Below are 21,356 nucleotides of genomic sequence, written 5' to 3'. Positions count from 1 at the left end.
CACCCTTCATGCAAAAGCTTCTGAAGCAGTCAGGTCACTAAATTGAAGAGTTTGGAAATCAAATTCAGAAGTTTCTGACGGAAATTCACTTTGTCTCCAAATCTCCTGAGTTGAGTGCCACACTCAACTTCCACCTCTGTCAACGCTGACGCTGGGGTTAGCTGCTCGCTTTTCCATCCCTTCCTTCCAGGCATCTCTGCAAGCACAGCTGTGATCTCTGTTCCAGACCCCAGAGAATTCAGTTTATCTTCAGTTTTCCTGAGCTGAGTGACACACTCAACTTCCAGTTCTGTTAACGTAAACCAGCGTCTTCCTACAAGCCAATCTGTATCAATTCATTGCCTGCCGGCGCCCGCGTTAGGCTCGGTGGCGCGCGCTTACGCGCCTTCTTTCCAGGCATCTCCCCGGGCGCCGCCGCGATCTCTGCTGCAAACCTGGGGCACTCTGTCCCCCGACCCAAGTACTCAGGCTTCCGTAGGACGCGGGCCGCACGCCGGGGCGGCAGGCGGGACAGAGTGGCCGGGCGTGCGGAGCCCCTGAGGACACTCTGCGTCTGCGGGGATCCTCAGAGCTCCCGCGCCGAGTCGGCTCGCGAGTCCGATATTGTGTTTTTAATTTCAAATTCTGCTTGTTCATTTGTAGTACATAGGAAGGCATTTGACTTTTGTGTATTAACCTTGTGTCCTATAACTCTGCTATAATTACTATTAGTTCCTGGAGTATTTTTGTTGATTGTTTTGGATTTTGTGCATAGATGATTATGTTGTATGTGAGCTGACAGTTTTATTTCTTCCCAGTGTTTATGTCTTATATTTCCTTTTTTTGTCTTGTTGCATTAGCTAGGACTTTCAATATGATGTTGAAAAGCAGTGCTGAAAGGGCACGTTGTTACTTTGTTCTTTTTAAAAAAAATTTTTTTAGTTGTAGATGAACACAATACCTTTTATTTAATTAATTAATTAATTAATTTCTATGTGGTGCTGAGGATGGAACCCAGTGCCTCACATGTGCTAGGCAAGTGCTCTACCACTGGGCTACAACCATGACCCTGTTCCTTTGTTCTTGATCTTAGTAGGAAAGCTTTGAGTTTCTCACAGTTATATATGATGTCAGTTGTATAGTTTTTTTTTTTTTTTTTAACAAATATTGTTTATTAAGTTGAGGAAGATCCCCTCTATTTCTAGTTGACTGGGAGTTTTTATTGTGAATGGTACTGGACTTTTTTCAAGGTTTTCCTGAATCCATTAATATGACCATATGTTGTTTCTTCTTTAACCTACCTACGTGATGGATTATGCTGATTTTCAAATTTTGAACTAATTTTGCATATGAGGGAAATCTCTTTTGGTTATGGTCTATAATAATTCTTTTTTGTTCTTTGAATTAAGAATGCTTTTTTTTGGCCCTCCCTCAGGCGGCACCAACCAGGCCGCCCCTCCCCCCGCGTCTCCGCCCAGCGGCCGGCCCCTTGGGCAAGGCTCTCCTTTATAAGATGGTCCCTCTGAGCTGCGGCAGCGGCACAGAACAGGACCAGGCTCTGTTCAACCCGGACAGGGAGTTGGAGGCTGGCGCTGCCACCTCTTCGACTGCGGATCTGGCCATCCCGGAGGAGATATTGATCACAAATATCTAAAAATGGGATCAGATGTTGAGAGTGACCACTCTGCTGGAAGTTATATGATGAAATCCAGTCACTGACAGGTGTTTGTCTCAGAAATCATAAATATAGATGGATCTCAATGGAGTCAGAAATGGGGCTTGGGAAATCAGAAACCTACATCAAATTAGAAAAACTTGGAAAGGGTACATATGCAATAGTTTATAAAGGAAAAAGTAAACTGACAGAGAATTTGGTGGAAATTCTGTTTGGAACACAAAGAAGGCACACCCAGTACAGTTAAAAGAGAAGTTTAACTCTTAAAGGATTTAAAACATGCAAACATAGTAACTGTACAAGACATCATTTACACAGATAAATCTTTGACTCTGGTCCTTGAGTATCTGATGTTCCTATACCAAATTCTACATGGATTAACTTATTGCCACAGAAGAATGGTGTTGCATTGAGACTTGAAACCACAGAACCTTCTCATTAATAAAAAAGGGAAGTCTGATCCTGGGCCGACCTGATGAAGATTTGGACCTACATTTTCTTCTATAAGATGAAGGGTCTCTGGTGTGATTCTGAGGTCTTTGATCCATTTTGAGTTGAGTTTTGTGCAGGTTGAGAGAGAGGGGTTTAGGTTCATTCTGCTGCATATGGATTTCCAGTTTTCCCAGCACCATTTGTTGAAGAGACTATCTTTTCTCCATTGCATATTTTTGGCCCCTTTATCTAGTATGAGAAAATTGTATTTATTTGGGTTCGTGTCCATGACCTCTATTCTGTACCATTGATCTACCTGTCTATTTTGGTGCCAATACCATGCTGTTTTTGTTACTATTGCTTTGTAGTATAGTTGAAGGTCTGGTATTGTGATATCCCCTGCTTCGCTGTTCCTGCTAAGGATTGCTTTAGCTATTCTGGGTTTCTTATTCTTCCAGATGAATTTCATGATTGCTTGCTTTATTTTTGTGAGGTACGTCAATTGGGATTTTAATTGGAATTGCATTGAATCTGTATAGCACTTTTGGTAGTATGGCCATAGACTTCCTTAACAGGACTCCCATAGCACAAGAAATAAAAGCGTAAGAATCAATAACTGGGATAGATTCAAACTAAAAAGCTTTCTCTCAGTGAAGGAAACTATCAGCAATGTGAAGAGAGAGCCTACAGAGTGGGAGAAAATCTTTGCCACTCATAATTCAGATAGAGCACTGATTTCCAGAATATATAAAGAACTCAAAAAACTACACCAAGAATACAAATAATTCAATCAACAAATGGGCTAAGGAAATGAACAGACACTTCACAGAAGAAGATCTACAAGCAATCAACAAACATATGAAAAAATGTTCAACTACTCTAGTAATAAGAGAAATGCAAATCAAAACCACCCTAAGATTCCATCTCACCCCAATTAGAATGGTGATTATCAAGAATACAAGCAACAATAGGTGTTGGAGAGGATGTGGGGAAAAAGGTACACTCATACATTGCCGGTGGGGTTGCAAATTAGTGTAGCCACTCTGGAAAGCAGTGTGAAGGTTCCTTAGAAAACTTGGAATGGAACCACCATTTGACCCAGCTGTCCCCCTCCTCTACCTTTACCCAAAGGACTTAAAATCAGCATACTACAGAGATACAGCCACATCAATGTTCATAGCTGCTCAATTCACAGTAGCCAGATTGTGGAACCAACCTAGATGTCCTTCAATTGATGAATAGATAAAGAAACTTTGGTATATATATATACAATGGAATATTACTCAGCCACAAAGCAGAATAAAATTATGGCATTTGCAGGCAAATGGATGAAATTGGAGAATATCATGCTAAGTGAGATAAGCCAATCTCAAAAAACCAAAGGAAGAATCATCTTCTGATAAGTAGATGATGACATATAATGGGGGTGGGAAGGGGCAAAAATGGAGGAAGGAGGGACTTTATAGAGGGAAAAGAGGGGTGGGAGGGTGGGGGAAGGGAAAAATAACAGAATGAATCAAACACCATTACCGTATGTAAATGTATGATTACACAATTGCCCATCATGCCATTTTCAGACCTTCACCAGGTCATCTAGGGATCCTGACCATTACCTTCTTTTTGTTTGTCCCCCAAGCAACTAACCAAATGGCATCACCATGGACTTGCTCTTGTTTCAAGAGACTGTGGGTTGATTTCCTTAAACTAAGGATGAAAGGCCAGCCAGACAGCTTGGCTGTACCCTTTATAACACTTACACATTGTTGGATGCATTTCCTTCCTTCCTTCCTTCCTCCCTCCCTCCCTTCTTCCTTCCTTCTTTCCCTTCCTTTCCTTCTTTCAATGATGCAATAATTTTAATTAATCTGAAGTCATTTCTTTCAGTATACTTAATAAGTATATATATATGAAATTATTTCATTGGCAAATGGAATAAGCAAATTGATTGCTAATATATCTTTCTGATAGTGAAAAAGAGTGTGTTGTTATCTATATATGCAATTGCTCTTTTTTGAAGGTCAACTTCAGCAAGCTTCTTATTATGTCAGTATTTCTGACTTAGTTTAATTGCCTCCTCCGTTCTTTTTTTTTTTTTTTTAATTTGGATTGAACCCAGGAGACTTCTACTGCTGAGATATACTCAGCCCTTTTTAAAACTTTTGTTTTTGAAACAGGGTCCTGCTAAGTTGCTGATGCTGATCTTGAATTTATGATCCTTCTGCCTTAGCCTTACAGGTGTGTGCCACTGTGCCTAGCACATTGTTGGGTTTAATTTGCTAATATTTTGTATTCATGTTCATGAGAAATGTTGGTCTGTAGTTTTCTCGTAATGTCTTTGTCTGGTTTCAGTGTTAGGGTAACACTGCCTTCAGAGAATGAATTAGGAAATATCCCCTCTGCTTCTATCTTCTAAAAGAGATTGTAGGGAGTCCATATAATTTCTTTATGTGTTCAGTAGAATTCATTAGCAAACCCATCCATGCCTGGTCTTTCTGTTTCTGAAGTTTATTGTATCAATTCAATTTCTTTAGTAGATATAGTCCATTTAGATTGTCTATTGTTGTGTGAACTTGGAAGATTTTGTTTTTTAAGGAATTGATCTGTTATCATTTGTATATTAAATTTCTTCCCAAAACTTGTGTGATGAAGGCTTGATTCTCAGGTGATGGCACTATTGGGAGGTAGTGGAAACTTTAGAAGGTGGAGCTTAATGGAAGGAAGTTAGGTCATTGGGTTGTGCCCTTAACAGGTATATTGTGACCCTGCCTCCTTCCTCTCATTTTGCTTCCCAGCTACCATGAGGGAAGCAGCTTTGCTTCACCAGCTTGGCCCCACCATGGCATGATGTTGTGCCTTGCCATAGGCTCAAAGAGATGTAGTAAAGCCATAATGGACTGAAAACTTCTGAAACCTTGTGCCAAAATAAATGTTTCCTTCTTTTATAGAAAGTTAACTGACATATGGTCCGTTATATTTTGTTTATCAAATGTGTGAGCATAGAGTTGTTAATAGTATTCATTTATCATCATTTACTGTCTGTAGGATCTGCAGTGATGTCCCTTCTTTCATTTCTGGTATTAGTAATTTGTGTCCTCTCTTTCTTAACCTGCCTAGAGGCTTTTAATTTTACTGATATTTTCAGAAAATGAGCTTTTTTTCATTCATTTTCTGTATTATTTCTGTTTTCATTGATTTCTGCTGTAATTCTTTTCTTCTACTGAATTTGAACTTCGTATACTCTTCTTTTTCTAGTTCCTAAGCTAGAAGCTTACATGAGTGAGTTTAGATCTTTCTTCTTTGCCAATATATACATCTAACACTATAAATTGCCCTCTAAGCCCTGCTTTTGCTGCATCCCACAAATTTTGATGTTATGTTTTCACTTTCAGTGAGTTCAAAATATTTTAAAATTTTTCTCAAGATTTCATTTGTGACCCAAGTGTTTTCTAGTGTGTTGTTTAATATCCAAGTATTTTGAGATTTTCTAGATATCATTTTTTGTGGGTGTTCATGAGGTACTAGGGATTGAGCCCAGGGGCTCATGCATACCAGATAAACACTCTACCACTCAGCTATATCCCCTGTTCTTTTAAGTTTTATTTTGAGACAGGGCCTCACTAAGTTGCTCAGGCTGGCCTTGAACTTAAAATCCTTTTTCCTCCTGAGTAGCTGGGATTATAGGTGTATGGCACTATGCCCAACTTCCAGGTATCTTTTGGTTATTGGTTTCTAGTTTAATTCCCTTGTGATCTGAGAATAGCATTGTGTGACTTTTTTTAAAAAAATTTGTTTAGGTATGTTTTGTGACCCCCGAATGTGGTTTATCTTGGTGAATGTCTCATGTAAACTTGAAAAGCAAGTGTATTCTGCTGTTGTTAGATGAAGTAGTCTATAGATGTTCATTTGTAGTGTTAAGTTCAGCTCTTTCCTTATTGGTTTTCTGCCTGCTGGATCTGTCCATTTTTGACAGAGGGGTGTTTTAATCTCTAACTGTAATAGTGGATCCATCTATTTCTCCTTGCAGTTCTCTAGTTTTTGTCATGTAGAAATAATACATGTCAAGGATTGTTAGGTCATAGAGAATTGACATTTTTGTCATTACACAAAGTGTTCTTTTTTAAAAAATATTTTTTAGATGTTGATAGACCTTTATTTTATTCATTTATTTATATGTGGTCCTGAGAATCGAACCCAGTACCTCACACATCTAGGCAAGCACTCTACCATTGAGCCACAACCCCAGCCCCTATATAAAGTATTTTTTATCCCTGATAATTTTTTTGGTTTGCAGTCTGTTCTGTCTGAAATTGATATAGCTACTCCTGTTTTCTTTTGATTGGTGTTAGAATGGTTATCTTTCTCCATTCATTTACTTTTAATCTTTATATGTCTTTATATTTAAAGTAGGTTTCTTGTAGATAGCATATGATTTGGTCTTGATTCTTCTTCCCTTTCTTTTCTTTTTTGTGGTGGTGTGGATTGAATCCAGGGCCTCACACATCCTAGGCATGTATTCTACCTCCTAGCTTCATCCCCAGCCCAGGGGTTTTAATTCTTAATTCACTCTATCAATGTCTGTGTTTTGATTGGTTTATTTACACAACTGACATTATTAACAATTATTAATATAGTCTCCTTTATTTTCAGAGGATAAATTTGTGGGGTACAGATTTCTAGGTTGGTGGTTTTTTTTCTGTCTTAAGACTTTAAATATTTCATTCCTCTCTCTCCTTACATGGTTTCTAAGGAGAAATCATATGCAATTCTTAATATTTGCTTAGCTCTGTAGCTAAGTTGTTTTTAAACTGTGACTTTCTGTATATTTTCTTTGAAAAATCTTTGGTTTTCTGTATTTGGAGTAGGATATGCTTCAGAGTAGAGCTTTGTTTGTTTTGCATTTATTCTCCTTGTTTTTTTCTGAGCTTCCTGGATTTGTAGATTGGTATCTGACATTAATTTGGGTAATTCCTCAGTCATTATTGATGTAAATATTTCATCTTTTTTCTTTTGTCCTTTTATTATACATATTTATACATTTCATATGTGTCCCACAGCCCTTGGATATTCTATTTTTAAAAATGTTTTTCTTCTAAATCCCTTTACTTTTCAGGGTTGGAGGTTTCTTTTGAGGTATTTTCAAGCTAGATATTCTTTGCTTAGTCATGTTGTCTCCTAATAAACCCATCAAAGGTATTTTTCATTTCTGTTACAGTATTTTTGATTTTCTAGCATCCCTTTTGGTTCTTTCTTGGATTTTTTTCTTTTTTGTGTTACTAGAGATTGGACCAAAATTATTTATCTATTTATTTTTATTTTGAGACAGGGTCTTGCTAAGTTGCTGAGGCTGGCCTTGAACTTGTGGTCCTTCTGCCTCAACCTCCCAATAATTTTTATTTAATTTCTATCTCTTTTTCTTGCATTTCCCATCTGTTCTTACATGTTATCTGTTTTAACCTTTATAGCCCCTTGCATATTTCATCATAGTTAAAACAACAGTTTTAAACTCCCAGTTTGGGGACTGGGATTGTGGCTCAGTGGTAGAGTGCTTTCCTAGCATGTGTGAGGCCCTAGGTTTGATTCTCCGCACCACATAAAAATGAATAAATAAAATAAAGGTATTGTGTCCATCTGCAAGTAAAAAAAAATAAAACTTCCAGTTTGATAATTACAGCATCTGTGCCATATCTGAGTCTATTTTTATGCTTGCTGTGCCACTTCAACTGTGTTTATTTTTTATTTTTTAGTATTTTTTGCCTTTTAGAATTCCTTATAATTTTTTTTTTCTTGATAGCTGGACATGATGTACTAGGTAAAAGAAATGGATATAAATAGACCTTGAGTAATGTGATAAGTTGTTGGGGTAAGGGAAGCATTCCATAGTCCTATGATTAAGTTTCTTTTAGCAAGCCTTCATGCCTCTGAACTTTCCAAGACCTTTTTCAGTCCCTGCCACCCCCTGAGTGTGGGGGAGAAGTGGTGGGGGACAGAATGGCTAAGATGGTCAAGAATTGAGTATTTACCTTCCCCTAGGTCAGTTAGGTACTGATATGACCCTAGCAGGTTAGGCTCTAGTTAAATTATTTCTCCTGAGTGCAGACCTGGTTAAGAATAGAATGCTGACTTATTTCAAAATGGTTCCTTTCCCACTCTCCCTGCCAGAAGCCCTGAGGGATTAGTCTTTTTTTTTTTTTTTTTTTTTTGCGGTGCTGAGGATTGAACCCAGGGCCTCATGCTTGCAAGGCAAGCACTCTGCCAACTGAGCTATATCCCCCACCCAGATTTGTCTTTGATACTAATTGTGAGAAGTAGCCTAAGCTCCCAAAGGTAAAACTCACAAAAGATTGGGGTCTCCCCTCTGACCGAATCTGAGAAGTTGTTTCAGTTTGTTCAGTTCTTTGCTTTGTTGTTAGGATAGAATAGTGATTTCCAAGGTTTGTTTTTTTGTTTTGTTTTGTTTTTTAGGAGGGTACTGGAGATTGAATTCAGGGGCACTCGACCAGTGAGCTATACCCTCAGTCCTATTTTGTATTTCATTTGGAGATAGGGTTCCACTGAGTTGCTTAATACCTTGTTTTTACTGAGACTGGCTTTGAACTCATGATCCTCCTGCCTCAGCCTCTGGAGCCGCTGGGATTACAGGCATGCGCCCAACTTGATTTCCAAATTTTACTTGCCAGACCAGAAACTAGAAGCCTACATTTATTCTTATAACTCTGTGCAATTTGTGGTATGCAAACCCTATCAATTTTGCAACCTAGAATCATTGAGTAACCGTTTTCCTTCTCATGAATTTACTCATTATTGTTTACTTGTAGGTCATATAATATCTGAGTTAATATCTGATCTTTGAAAATCTAGGTTTCCTATTAAAGTTGAAACTGAATTTGGTGTTGTTTGCCTCCATTTAAATCATACTATTAGAATATCTTTTTTAAGACTTGTTACAAATTAAGGCAACCGATTGAAGCTAACAGGAATAAAAGGGGGAGCTTCATAAGAATACTAGGATATCTCATAGACTCCAAAGGCACTGATTATAGCTGTTTCTCAGGCATAGAATAGAAGGGTCTATAATTAACTTAGTTTAGATCAGGAACTCACATCATGCTAAGAAACTGGTTAGATGGATGAGTTTCCCTTGAACATGGAATTTTATCTCATAGTAAAAAAGTATAGGTTGGGAGATATATCATCAGTGAAACTCCACATCATTACAACCACAAGAATGGGATCCTAATGAGAATAAGTTATACTCCACGTATGTGTAATATGTCAGAATACACTCTACTGTCATGTATGTGTAAAAAGAACAAATAAAGAAAAAATGTATAGGTTGGGTATGATGCTCAGTACTTGAGTACTTGCTTCACGTGTGCAAGACCCTGGGTTTAATCCTCAGCACTGCAAAAAAAAAAAAGTGTATATGAGATGGGGATAGGCTATTCTAGAAATTCTGTTGGTGGTGAAATAATCCAGTAGATACCTAATATCTAGAAATTAAAGATATGAAGTTAAGCTAATTTGGTGTTTATTAATGGTTTAGTCCTGAACAAACTACATACTACTTTAGGGAGTATCTTAATTAGGACTCTCCAGAGAAACAGAACCAATAGGAGATGTGAACCTCTAGTAGCTTGTAGACGGCAGATTGTGGGACTTCTCAGGCTCCATAACCACATGAACCTTATAATAAATCTCATGATTTCTTTCTGGTTGGAAGGACAGTCTAGTTTACTTGGTACAATTCAAATGCTAATCTCAGGGCTAGGAATGTAGCTCAGTGGTAGAGTACTTGCCTAGTCAATTTGAAGCCCTGGGTTCTATACCTGGTACTAACTAAAAAACAACAGAAATAAACATAAAACAAAAAAAAAATGCTAATCTCTTATGGAAACACTATTGTAGACATACTAAGAAATTATGTTTAATCAGATATCTGTCAAGTTGACATGTAAAATGAATAATTCATGGGGGTGTAACAGTAGGGATGCTGTGTATCTTAATGTTTCTGGTCACATTATGTATATACAAACTTGTTTATCTGTTTGTGAGTCTTATTATTCCACATGTGAGAATTACACATATTCTTTGTTTTAATGCTGATCCGAAATCAGTTGCTGTTCTAGAGATTTCAGTGCCTCCGTACATTTGATACATCTGTTAACTATGTTTTCCAATATTTGTTAAACTCCTCTGCTTTTTTTTTTCTGTGCTAGGTAAAACTGATCACCTTGTTCTTTGTAGCTGTCAATACAGAATTTGATGTTTGTGAAAGATGCCAGATATCCTGGAAATTGAAGTACTGTGTGACTATGGAGTAACAACAATGTTAACTTCACAGATCCTGCTCTCTTCATGCATTTTGGCCTTAATCTAGAGAAATAAAGTCCTTTCAAATAAGAGATTGTCTTATTTCTTTTTTTTTTCTGCTACTGTGAGAGTATAATCAAAGAACATCTTTTTAGGATCAAATGTAGCCACTTTAGAATGTTAGTCAGGATACCTTTTTTTAATCCTCTTTCTCTTCTTTCATTGTTCAGACTTGAATTGATCATTTAAGACCAGTGGCCTTGATAGATTATTAATTGTTAACAAATCAGTCCACTGGTTGATTTCAGGGTTAAAATCATACTCTGCATTTCTATTCTAATACTTACACACAAATTGCCTTTTTTTTTTTTTTTTTTTTCTCTCTCTCTCTACTGGGTATTGAACCCAAGAGTGCTCTACTACTAAGTACCCCCAGCCCTTTTAAATTTTTTTTTTTTTCCTTAAGACAAGCTCTTGCTAAGTTGCTGAGGCTGACCTTAAATTTGCAGTCCTCTTGCCTCAGTCTCCCAAGTCCCAAGTCCCCAAGTCCCAAGTCACCATGCCTGGCTCACAGAAATTGCTTTTTGATGGTAAATAATAGTAGCTACCATTTATTGAGCACAATGTGTCAGGTCTGTGCAAGGCACTTCATATAATGCTCTTCCTCATCATTAAAAATATTCTACAAAGTATATTTTTCATATAAAGTATAAAGAATTGACACTTAGGCTAAATAACTTGCTATAAAGTAGCAACAACTGTTAAATACTAGAGCCTGAATTCAAACCAGCAGATTCTCATACCAGTTATCAAGCCCTACTTGACTATTCATTAAAAATGTTCCTTTGAATTAAACCTCAGACAGGTATATTACATTTTGGTAATAGTTGATTTGATATTTCTAATCTCAGTTTTGTCAGATAATGTATTGCTGCATTGATACTCTTGAACCATACTTTCTTGTTATTTAAAGTTAAGTCATAAAATTAAGAGAACTGGGCTGGGGAGATAGCTCAGTTGGTAGAGTGCTTGCCTTGCAAGCACAAGGCCCTGGGTTCAATCCCCAGCACCGCAAAAAAAAAAAAAAAAAACCTAAGAGAACTTCTGGAGTTATGATTATAGATAGAAAGCAAAAAAAGAAAAACCGTGATAAAACATGATTTACATTTGAATTCTTCTTCAGTATGCAAACCTGTGGTTTTTTGTTGACATTAATAAAGTTCAAAATTGTAAGTACATTGACATTTTGCCAGTCACATCATAACTGTTGATATGCTTTGTATGGAAAAATTCCTAGGTGGAAGTACTTTGAAAGCAAATACTTTAGTTATTTCAGTTTGCATTACAAGAAGTTAGTGAGCACTTACTCTTTGCTATGCATGGTGTCATGTATGAAAGATATAATGATAAAAAGGCAGTATTATCCTGCAAAACCTTAATAGCCTGGAAGTCGGAGACAAACAGTTAAAAAAAAAATTCACCCATTAATCAGTTGATAGGTGTCATGATAGTAGTAAAAGGTATACAAAAAAGAGGCACCTACCCCAGACCTAGATCAGAAGGGCTTCATGGAAGAAGTGATGTGTAGGGTACCATGAGGAGAATAATTAAGAATAAGTAACAGTGGTAGTGGCAAAGTGTTGAAGAGTACTCAAGGCCTAAATAATAACAAGTGTGAAGGCTCCTTTTTTTTTTTTTGGCTTGGTATTAAACATAACTTTTATTTAGATATATTACATATGCTATAAAACTAATTCTTTTGAAGTATATATTCATTGGTTTTCAACATATTTAGTGTTATATGCCATTTCCATTGTCTAATTCCAGAACATTTTTTGTCACTCTAGAAAGAAATTCTGTACCTATTAACATTTTCCATCTCCTCTTCTCTGCAGGCCCTGGCAATCAGTATCCTACTTTCTATCTCTATGGATTTGCTTGTTCTGAATATTTCATACTAATAGAACTATAACATATCTAATTGTTAGTGATTGACTTTTTAAATATGTTTTTAGTTGTAGGTGGACACAATACCTTTATTTATTTATTTATTTTTATGTGGTGCTGAGAATTGAACCCAGTGACTCACATGTGCTAGGCAAGTGCTCTACTGCGAGCCACAACCCAGCCTCATGATGTTTTCAAGGTCTATCCATGTTGAAGCATGTGTTGGTATTAAGGCTTTTTTGGGGAATAGAGATAGAGAAGATCCAGAATTGAAAATTCATAATAGAGTAAAAATTTGAGAAGACAGAATGCATCATACTGAAGAGGTAAGCAGAAATCAAATTAAACAACATTTTCAGCCATGTTACAGACCTGTGGACTTTATCCTAGAGACAGCAGATTGCTGTTGAATGGTGTTAAGTTTGAAAAAGATATAAACAGATTTGTTTTTTGTATTTGTATAGAGAGTAGATGGATACAAAATGGGAAGGCAGGGAGATTATTAGGATTCTTACAAAAAACTGTGATAATGGCAGTGTGACTGTAGAGAGGTGGGTGGATTTGAAAGATTTAAAAGCAGAATGATAAGACTTAGGAGTTAGATTGAATGTAGAGATAAGAGAAATCATGGGGAGGATCTAGAATGACAGGTTTCTGTTGGTGAGACAGGTGAATGACCATTAAGCTCATTAAGGAGCTATGAAGCTAGATAAGTTCCAGGGTACCAACCTATAAGGAATATTAAACTAGCACTGGAAAAGTAATGAGATGAAAAAAAATGCCTTTTTCAGAAAATTTTATTTATTATTAGAATGGTATATGTGGTTAGGAGGAAAAATTTGAAAAACTAGCTTTTTGCTTGAATAATACTAGTTATTTCCTAAACTGTACTCTAGGAGACCCAAAGCTAATTTTACTGAGTGGTTTAATGCAAGTTTGGAGTAAGAACTAAGTAACTCAATAGAGGAAGTCTGCCATCAATGCATCTTCTTTCTTGCCTGTCCTTATGGTTTTTACCCTTTTCTTTAAAATGTTTATATTAATTTGAAGAGTATCAAATTTCTAACTTGGTGTTCCTTTTGTTTATTGCTATATAATTGTTATGTAATGATTATACTAAAATGTAATAGTTTAAAACAGCAATTTAATTATCTCTTTTGCTTCTGGAAATTGAGCTCATCTAAGTGGTTCTCAGGGTCTTTGTAAAGTTGTAATTCAGACAATGACTGGGGCTAGAGTCATCTTGAGACTTGCTTATGGCATGGGCCAAATCACCAACATGTCCTCTTCATGTGTTTTCAGAAGACATCTTTTTTTTCCCCCTTGTGTTTTCTTTGGCATAGTAACTGAACTGCAAAAAAGTGGGATGTAACCTTTATGTGATGCTTTTCTTAGAAAAAAAATTTGGCATATTACTTAAAAATCATCTATTACTAAATTGCATTTGGTGCAACATTAGAATGCATGGAGTGAATATATATTAAAATTGAGTAGTAAAAATCGATGCATATCCCTTCTTCATGACAGTTTAGTGAGCATTTTAACTAGTCTGAAGGGAAAAAAGTTAACACATTAGTGTTTATTGATTTGTGCATTATATTCAAAATATTTACTACAGTCAAGAAATTTTACTAAAATGTCGGGAAGTATGGATTTATAAAATTTAACTTACGTGTTCAAAGATTCTGCGCCACTATCACTAATTTTGTTATCTGACATGGTGTCCTCAGTGCCACTCATGTAAGATGTGTTTACCATTAGTGATGCAGCACTCTAAACAAACTCCACAAATTGACTTTTGGAAGTATACTAACAATGCACATGTGCTGAGAATACATTGCTGCTCTGTTTACCTTCTAAGTGGTGTGACACACAGAATTATACCATGTGACAATTACGTAATGAAATGTTACAAACCAGTTTTTGGACTGAGAAAACAAAGTGCAATGATTATGCGATGGTGATGATTTTGTGACGAAATATGGTACCTTTAAAGGACTAGCCTTGGAAGTTACCTGGTGTTTTCATTACCTTTGTATTGCTGTGAACAGTATGCTCACTAAGAACAACCTAGAGGAAAAGTTGATTTTGGCTCATGGTTTCAGAGGGTCCCACCTCTTAAAGGTTCCATTATATTCCCTTTTGCCACACTGGGGACCAAGCTTCTAACACATGGGCCTTTGGGGAACACTCTCAAATCATATCCAAACCATATCTGAATGCAATCATATATTTCATTGTATGTTATTTTTCAAAGATAAGAATGTAGACTTTTATGATTAAATAGGATGGAATGAACACACACACAAACACTCTTACTTCCTTTCTTTCCTAAAACCATAAAAAGAAACAATAGGAGCAACAATGTAAGACCCAGATTGAGAACAGAAGACTAAGGTCCTAGCTAAACCAGTCAGACACAACACCACATACCACACCCCATAACAACACACACATACAAACACACACACATGCACGCGATAAATGAGAATCAATAACAAATTCCTCTTTCTTCTACCTTGTTTTATTTAGGCCCTCAATGAATTGGATAATTCCCGCTCACACTATGGAGAGCAGTCTGCTTTACTCAGTCCACCAATTCAAATACTAATCTCATTTGGAAACACCCTCACAGACACATCCCAAAATAGTGTTTAATCTGGGCATCCTATGTTCCAATTAAGTTGACACAAAATTAACCATTACACCCACATAAAATTAACCATTACATTACTGGAATTGCCTCATACATTAAAAAAAAATAACAAAAGTTATAAATGTAGATAGATACACAGGATTTGATATTGAATCTGTAGAATTGATTTTATTTATTTAAAATTTATTTTAAAAGAAGACCTCCTATTAGCTAGACATTGAATGGAGGAACCTTACTTTTGCATCATTTTCATTTTGACCTTGATACTTTACTCCATACTGCCCTTTGATACTTCTGATATATTCAATCATTTATTTGATAGTTTGTTTTTTAGCATCAATAGCTCTTCTCATTTAGAGTATATCATACTATGTACGTATTTTTCAAGTTCTTGAAGAGAAGAATATCTTTCACCAGTGATTTTTTTTTTGATACCGGGGATTGAACTCAGGGACACTCAACCACTGAGCCACATTCTCAGCCCTATTTTATATTTCATTTAGAGACAGGGTCTCACTGAGTTGCTTAGTGCTATGCCTTTGCTGAGGTTGACTTTTAACTCTCGATTCTCCTGCCTCAGCCTCCTGAGCTGCTGGGATTATAGGCATGCACTGCTGTGCCCAGTTCACCAGTGATTTTTTTTTTTTTTTTTTTTTTTTTTTTTTTTTGTGTTGGATTGAACCCAGGGCCTTGTGCATGGGAGGCAAGCACTCTACCAACTGAGCTATCCCCAACCCACCAGTGATTTAAAAAAAAAATATTTTTTAGTTGTAGATGGACACAGTACCTTTATTTATTTATCTTTTTATGTGCTGCTAAGGCTCTAACCCAGGGCCTCACATGTGCTAGGCAAGGGCTCTACCACTGAGCCACAACCCCAACCCATGACCAGTGATTTTCATTCATTGGTCTCTGAAATGTGAATTTTAGTTGTATTTTCTTACACTCTAATTCTTTAGTAATCATATCATTTTCATATCAGATAATGAAATATCTGTAATATTGTTAGGAAGTTTCTTCTGGTATCTCAGGTTATCTTTAAAGTTAAGTGGTGTTCATTAGATTATCTCTAAGATAGTTACCTTTTCTGAAAATACTATTTGTTGAACTTTTTGTACTGATAATAGGATAGTCTTAGTTTTATTCTGATTAGTTTCAACTACTAATCTTGTTTAAGGCTAAGGAATTTCATGTTATCTCTAAGCAGTTATAGAGGCATTTAAGTTGGGCTACTAGGACTTCATAGATATTGCTGTATGTTTATTCAGAAGAAGGGAATCACATTTGAGGAGGCATTGTCTTTTGCATACCACTGTCAGTGAAGGTTAATATTGGACTAATCGATCCATTCCTTTTATAAAGTAGTGCATGATGACTGTAATCCAAAAAGAATCTATTTGGAAGAAGAACGGTTATTTGGCAATAAAAATCTCAACAGGAAACTTGAAATAATTAAAAAATTCTGGATATATAGGAAAAAAAAAAACCTCATACCAGAGGGTATTCTCATGAAGCAGCAGTTTCTTAGCTTTGGGTTTTTGCAGGATCTATTATACACAAAATAAATGGTATTTTTATGAATTAATATAATTAAAGTCATTGGGTAGAAAGTCCTTGCTATTGATGTTTATACATTATCCATTGAAAAGAAGCATGCATAAATTCTTAACTCTTCCTTTACACTTTCAACTTTTGGTCTTCTAAGACAATAGATTTGTGTGTTGCTGTCTTCCATGTTGACCAGGTCTTTGAATCTGAAGGTATAATTGTAATTTATTGTTAAGCTCCATTGCTTTTATTTATCTGACTATGGTAGACTTATATGATGAAAACTAGGGCTTATAGTTTTAGCAAATGTAATGAACGATATGTTTTTCCTTTAGGATCAAACAGACCATACTGAATCAGCAGAACTGGCAAGCATCATGAATAAGCACAGAGAAGCCTGTCCCTTATCACATGTATAAGGAGAAAAAGGTAAGAAAACCAGTGGTCTTATTTTTCTTTGAGATTGGACTTTAGAAAACAATTGTATCTATAGAAAATAATGCTGATGTATTTTTGCTGCTTGCTCCACTTATAACATTGTATCTTGTTAAATCATCAGTAGAGTTTTTCAAAAAGATTTAACATTAATCCAGAGAAATGGAGTATTTTTAAATTGCTGTTAAATTATGTCACACCACCAATTTCTCTATCAGTGCTGGTTCCTCCCTTTCAGTATCAGTTTACTGCTACCTTGATTGTAGAAAGATAATTTCAGTTTGAAAAAGAACATAGATTTGAGCAATATGTTAGGAGAAAATAGTGGTGCCTGCCCAATAATATCATTTATGTTACTTAGTTGTTATCCAAGAGCTAAACAATAAAACTAATTTGGGAATAGGGAATCAGAATTGTAGATTTAATTTATATTTTACTTTGTACTTATATTAGTTGTGAAGAGTAATAATTTCCAGCAGAAAATAGGAGTATTTCATTAATTTTTATAAAGTAGGAATCTGATTTTTTCCTGACTAGATATATTTTTTTCAAGTCCATTGATATTTTACAGGACAGTGAATGGCAGGAGGTTATGCAGATAAGACTGGTTTAAGAAACTAATCATGCTATCCACTAGTAGTGTTGTATTATCTGGTTGAGTTCTCTGGTGTTTCCATATAAATTATGAAGAAAGGTGTAGGATAAGAAACTGTGATAAGAAGTTGAACTTCTTTTCTCTTTAGTTGAGAATGGAGCAGAGGCATTTAACAATGATGTTGTCTTCACTAAAACTTCTGGATCTGCAGTTGGCAAACTACTTTTTGTCCCCTACCCTTCTCACATGGTTGTGTGAGAACGTAGTGACCTTCTATCCTTTACCTGGCAAAATATTGTTCTTCATGGAAGCATGCTTCTTTAGGGAGTTTTCCACCCACTGTAGCAAAGACTGTCCAAATCTACTAAAATCCATTTTTCACTTCTGTAGTAGCTGCAGGTGGGATGTGACAGTTCAATCAGCCTTCTTTGTAACTTGATGTGACTGTGTGACTAAATGCACCAAAGGAATGTGAACAAAGATATGTGTGCTATTTCCAGGTTTGTGTTTTAAATAGATTAAGTATGCCTACTCTTTTTCTTAAAGAAAATGAAACCTTTCTGTCTCAACCTAGATTCAGCTGTCTCCCAACTTCGATGAAGCAGATCAAAGAACTACATTCTAGGCAGTACTAATGAGTATGGCCCACCAACCACCTGCATTTCTTAAGCTGTTATTGGGCCATGCTGAGATAAGGAATTCTGTTTAGTTCAACTGACTTTTTTGTTTTGTTTGTTTGTTAGCAAGTCTTTATCCAGTGTTTATATTCTCCTAGAGAATTAACATCTTGAATAGTATTGTCCTAGTATATAGTGGAGATCCAAGGTGGAAGGAACCTGGATCCATGCACTGTACTGAGTAGAGTTGCTTCATATATTGAAGAATTGACCTTGATTATTATGAGATATAAACTTCTCTCATTTGAGCCACTGAAAATTCTTAGAATATTTGATATAATAATCTGTTATATCCTAAATAATACAACCTTGTCTCAGTCCAATTTGGATTCATCTCTTCTTTGGTTCCATGGCAAACAATATGTGTATCAGTGCGTACCACATTACTCTATATTTTAAGTTTACTCACTCGTCTCCCCATGAGACATTGTACTCCTTTAGATTAGGGACATTATCTTGTTTATCATTGTTACCTAGTGAATAGAACAGTGCTTGTTAAATGGCAGATGATCAAGAATATTTGATGCCCAAGTATATACATGTTTATGTAATGTAATTAATATATGGCATAAAGAAGGATAACTGATGATGAAGACATAAAGCAGTAGTAATCAGTGCTGTAAGAGTAGGATCTCTAAGACTGAAATTGTAGTGAATGTCTAAAAGGCCACTGCTCAATAGAGAATAAAAGAGACCTAGAAGTGAAAGCCACATGAAGAGATCCTTAGGGAGAAAAATACTCAAGTAATTATATTCCTCTTTGAAATATACACGTGTGAATATTTAGTGAGCTTCTATTTTGTGGTACTGGATATTGAACCCAGGGCCTTGTAGATGGTAGGCAAGCACTCTAACATTGAGCTACATCTTCAACCCTAGTGAGCTTCAATTTTGGTTAAGAGAGACTTTTATAAGAAGGCAAATAAAGAATCCTGGCATAAGGATTAATTTCCCTGAGAGCCGTAGCTTATGCAGTGAGAAGACTGCTTCACTCCCAAGTCCTCAGTAAATCACATGTTTTTCTTTGGCAAATGAAACCAAAGTTTTCAGGACTTGGAGAACTCAAACAGAAATCAGGCATGAGACACTATAATGAAGTCAGGGAAAATAAGGGAAATTCTATATAATGAAAGGTGAGACCTTCCATTTACCCCTTCCTCTACTTGTTCACAAAATATATGTCAGGTATTTATCTCTGCACCCTTTTATAGGAAATTAGACAGTCATACTCTGGAGTCCAAAAAATACTCCTAATGAGACAGACATGTTCCCAATTACTATATTGTAGAAGCCTAGGGAACAAGCTACATATGCATAGTTTCCTATTAGTACTTCATTTGTTAAACAGGTAAGCATTTGGGGAAAAGCCTCCAATGTGAAAGACAGAGACCAAAACACATTAAGTACAAAAGAGAAATTTGAAGGAAATAAGTAATATTGAAAATAGGATATGGTTAAAACAAAACAAGCTGTAGGTCATTGCATTTGAGAGGTAAGAGAAGATGAAGATGCCATAAAAGATTAGAAAAAGAAAGTGCACTGGAAATTAAAAATGTGACATAGATTTTTAGTGTAATTTAAGAAGGGCAAAATCAAACAGTCTCAAGCTTACAGAAAAGTTGCAAATATAGTACAGAGAACATTTTTTCTTTGACCATATGAGAGTAAATTGTTAGCTGCAAGTCTCATGAGTTCTGAATGTCTTACTGTGAGTTTCCTATAAACAGATATTTGCTACATAAACATTATGCAGCCATTAAAGGAATTAACATGATGCATTATCACCATCTAATCTTTGATCTTCATTCAAGTTTTGCTAGTTGTCCAAATAATGTTTTTTAAATCAAGAGACTCTAGTTTAGAATCATGTTGTATGTAGTTGTCATGCCTCTTTAGTCTTCAGTCTAAAAATGTTCTAAAGACTTTGACTCTCTTTGACATTTTTGAAGATTACAGACAAGTTCTTTTTTAGATTGTTTCTTAATTTGGGTTTGTTTGATATTTCCTCATGACTGGATTCAGGTTATGCATTTATGCATTTTTGGAGACAGGTCTTGCCTATATTTTCCAGGCTGACCTCAAACTCATAATTCAGCTGCCTCAGTTTCCCAAGTAGCTGGGGATTACAAGCTTCTCCCCAGCTTGACATTACTTTTTATATTTTGGCAATGAATACAATTTTTTTGATGAAGAAGTGCCTTGAACTATGTAAATTCTCTTTCAACATACTTGTGATTCATTTATTCATGTTGTAAAGACTTTGTGTTTTCCTTATTCAGTGGATTATAATTCTTTGCTATTGTTATTTATTTTGATGCTCAGATTGTCTGATTTGGCCTGTGGGAGTTCTTTCAAGTTGGCATCTGTGTTCTTTTACCATGTCCCTATCATTCTTGGAGTACTTCCTTGTTTCCTAGTATACAAGATATTCAAGAACTGGTTTTCATTTTATTAAAAATTGAAATATAATTTACATACAATAAAATTCACTCTTTTAAAGTCTAAAGTTAGTGGTTTTTATATATTCATAAACCATCAGCACTAATTCCAGAACATTTTCATTACCCCAAAAAGAAAGTTCAGTTTTGATTATCAGTTATTCCCTCTTTACTTCTAATATTTCCTGCCATTAATCTATTTTCTGTTTCTAAGGATGTACCTATTTTAGATATTTCATATCAATGGAATCATATAATACTTGGTTTTCAGTTATTGTACCTTTTTTTTTTTTTTTTTTTGGTACCAGGTGTTGAACCCGGGATGCTTGACTACTGAGCACATCCCCAGCCCTTTTTAAAAATTTTTAATTTTGAGACAGAGTCTCAGTAAGTTGCCTAGGGCCTCTCTAAATTGCTGAGGCTGGCATTTTGTGATCTTCCTGACTTAGCCTCCCAAGCCACTGGGATTACAGACATGTGCCACCGTGCCTGGCATCCACATTGTTTTTAAGATTCATCTATGTCATAGCATATATAAGAACCTCATCCTTTTTTATTGTTTCATAATACATCTTATCACATTTTATTTATTGAATCATAGGTTAGACATTTGGATTTTTCACACTTTTTGTCCACTTTTAATAATAACTGCTATGAGCATTTA

At 35.8% G+C, this 21,356-nt stretch overlaps 2 protein-coding genes across 2 annotated transcripts in view; one reads left to right on the top strand and one right to left on the bottom strand.

The window, feature by feature from the left end:
- On the bottom strand, window positions 1-194 carry LOC124980793 (phorbol-12-myristate-13-acetate-induced protein 1-like). The gene has a single exon (XM_047546711.1). It carries the CDS (start codon window positions 192-194, stop codon window positions 30-32), a length of 165 nt encoding a protein of 54 aa, XP_047402667.1. The 3' UTR covers window positions 1-29.
- A 16,686-nt stretch (window positions 195-16,880) lies between these two features.
- Zfyve9 (zinc finger FYVE-type containing 9) overlaps window positions 16,881-21,356 on the top strand; it is a 141,234-nt gene continuing 136,758 nt past the window's right edge. Inside the window, 1 exon segment of the mRNA XM_047546644.1 lies at window positions 16,881-16,976. The gene's annotated coding sequence lies outside the window, so the exon portion shown is untranslated.

Source organism: Sciurus carolinensis, chromosome 1 (genome assembly GCF_902686445.1).
Source record: "Sciurus carolinensis chromosome 1, mSciCar1.2, whole genome shotgun sequence".
Lineage (NCBI taxonomy): Eukaryota > Metazoa > Chordata > Mammalia > Rodentia > Sciuridae > Sciurus > Sciurus carolinensis.
This window is presented reverse-complemented; position numbering and strand designations above follow the sequence as displayed.

Coding starts and splice junctions, on each gene's coding strand:
- LOC124980793 (XM_047546711.1), bottom strand. CDS start 194: ATGCCTGGAAGGAAGGGATGGAAAAGCGAGCAGCTAACCCCAGCGTCA.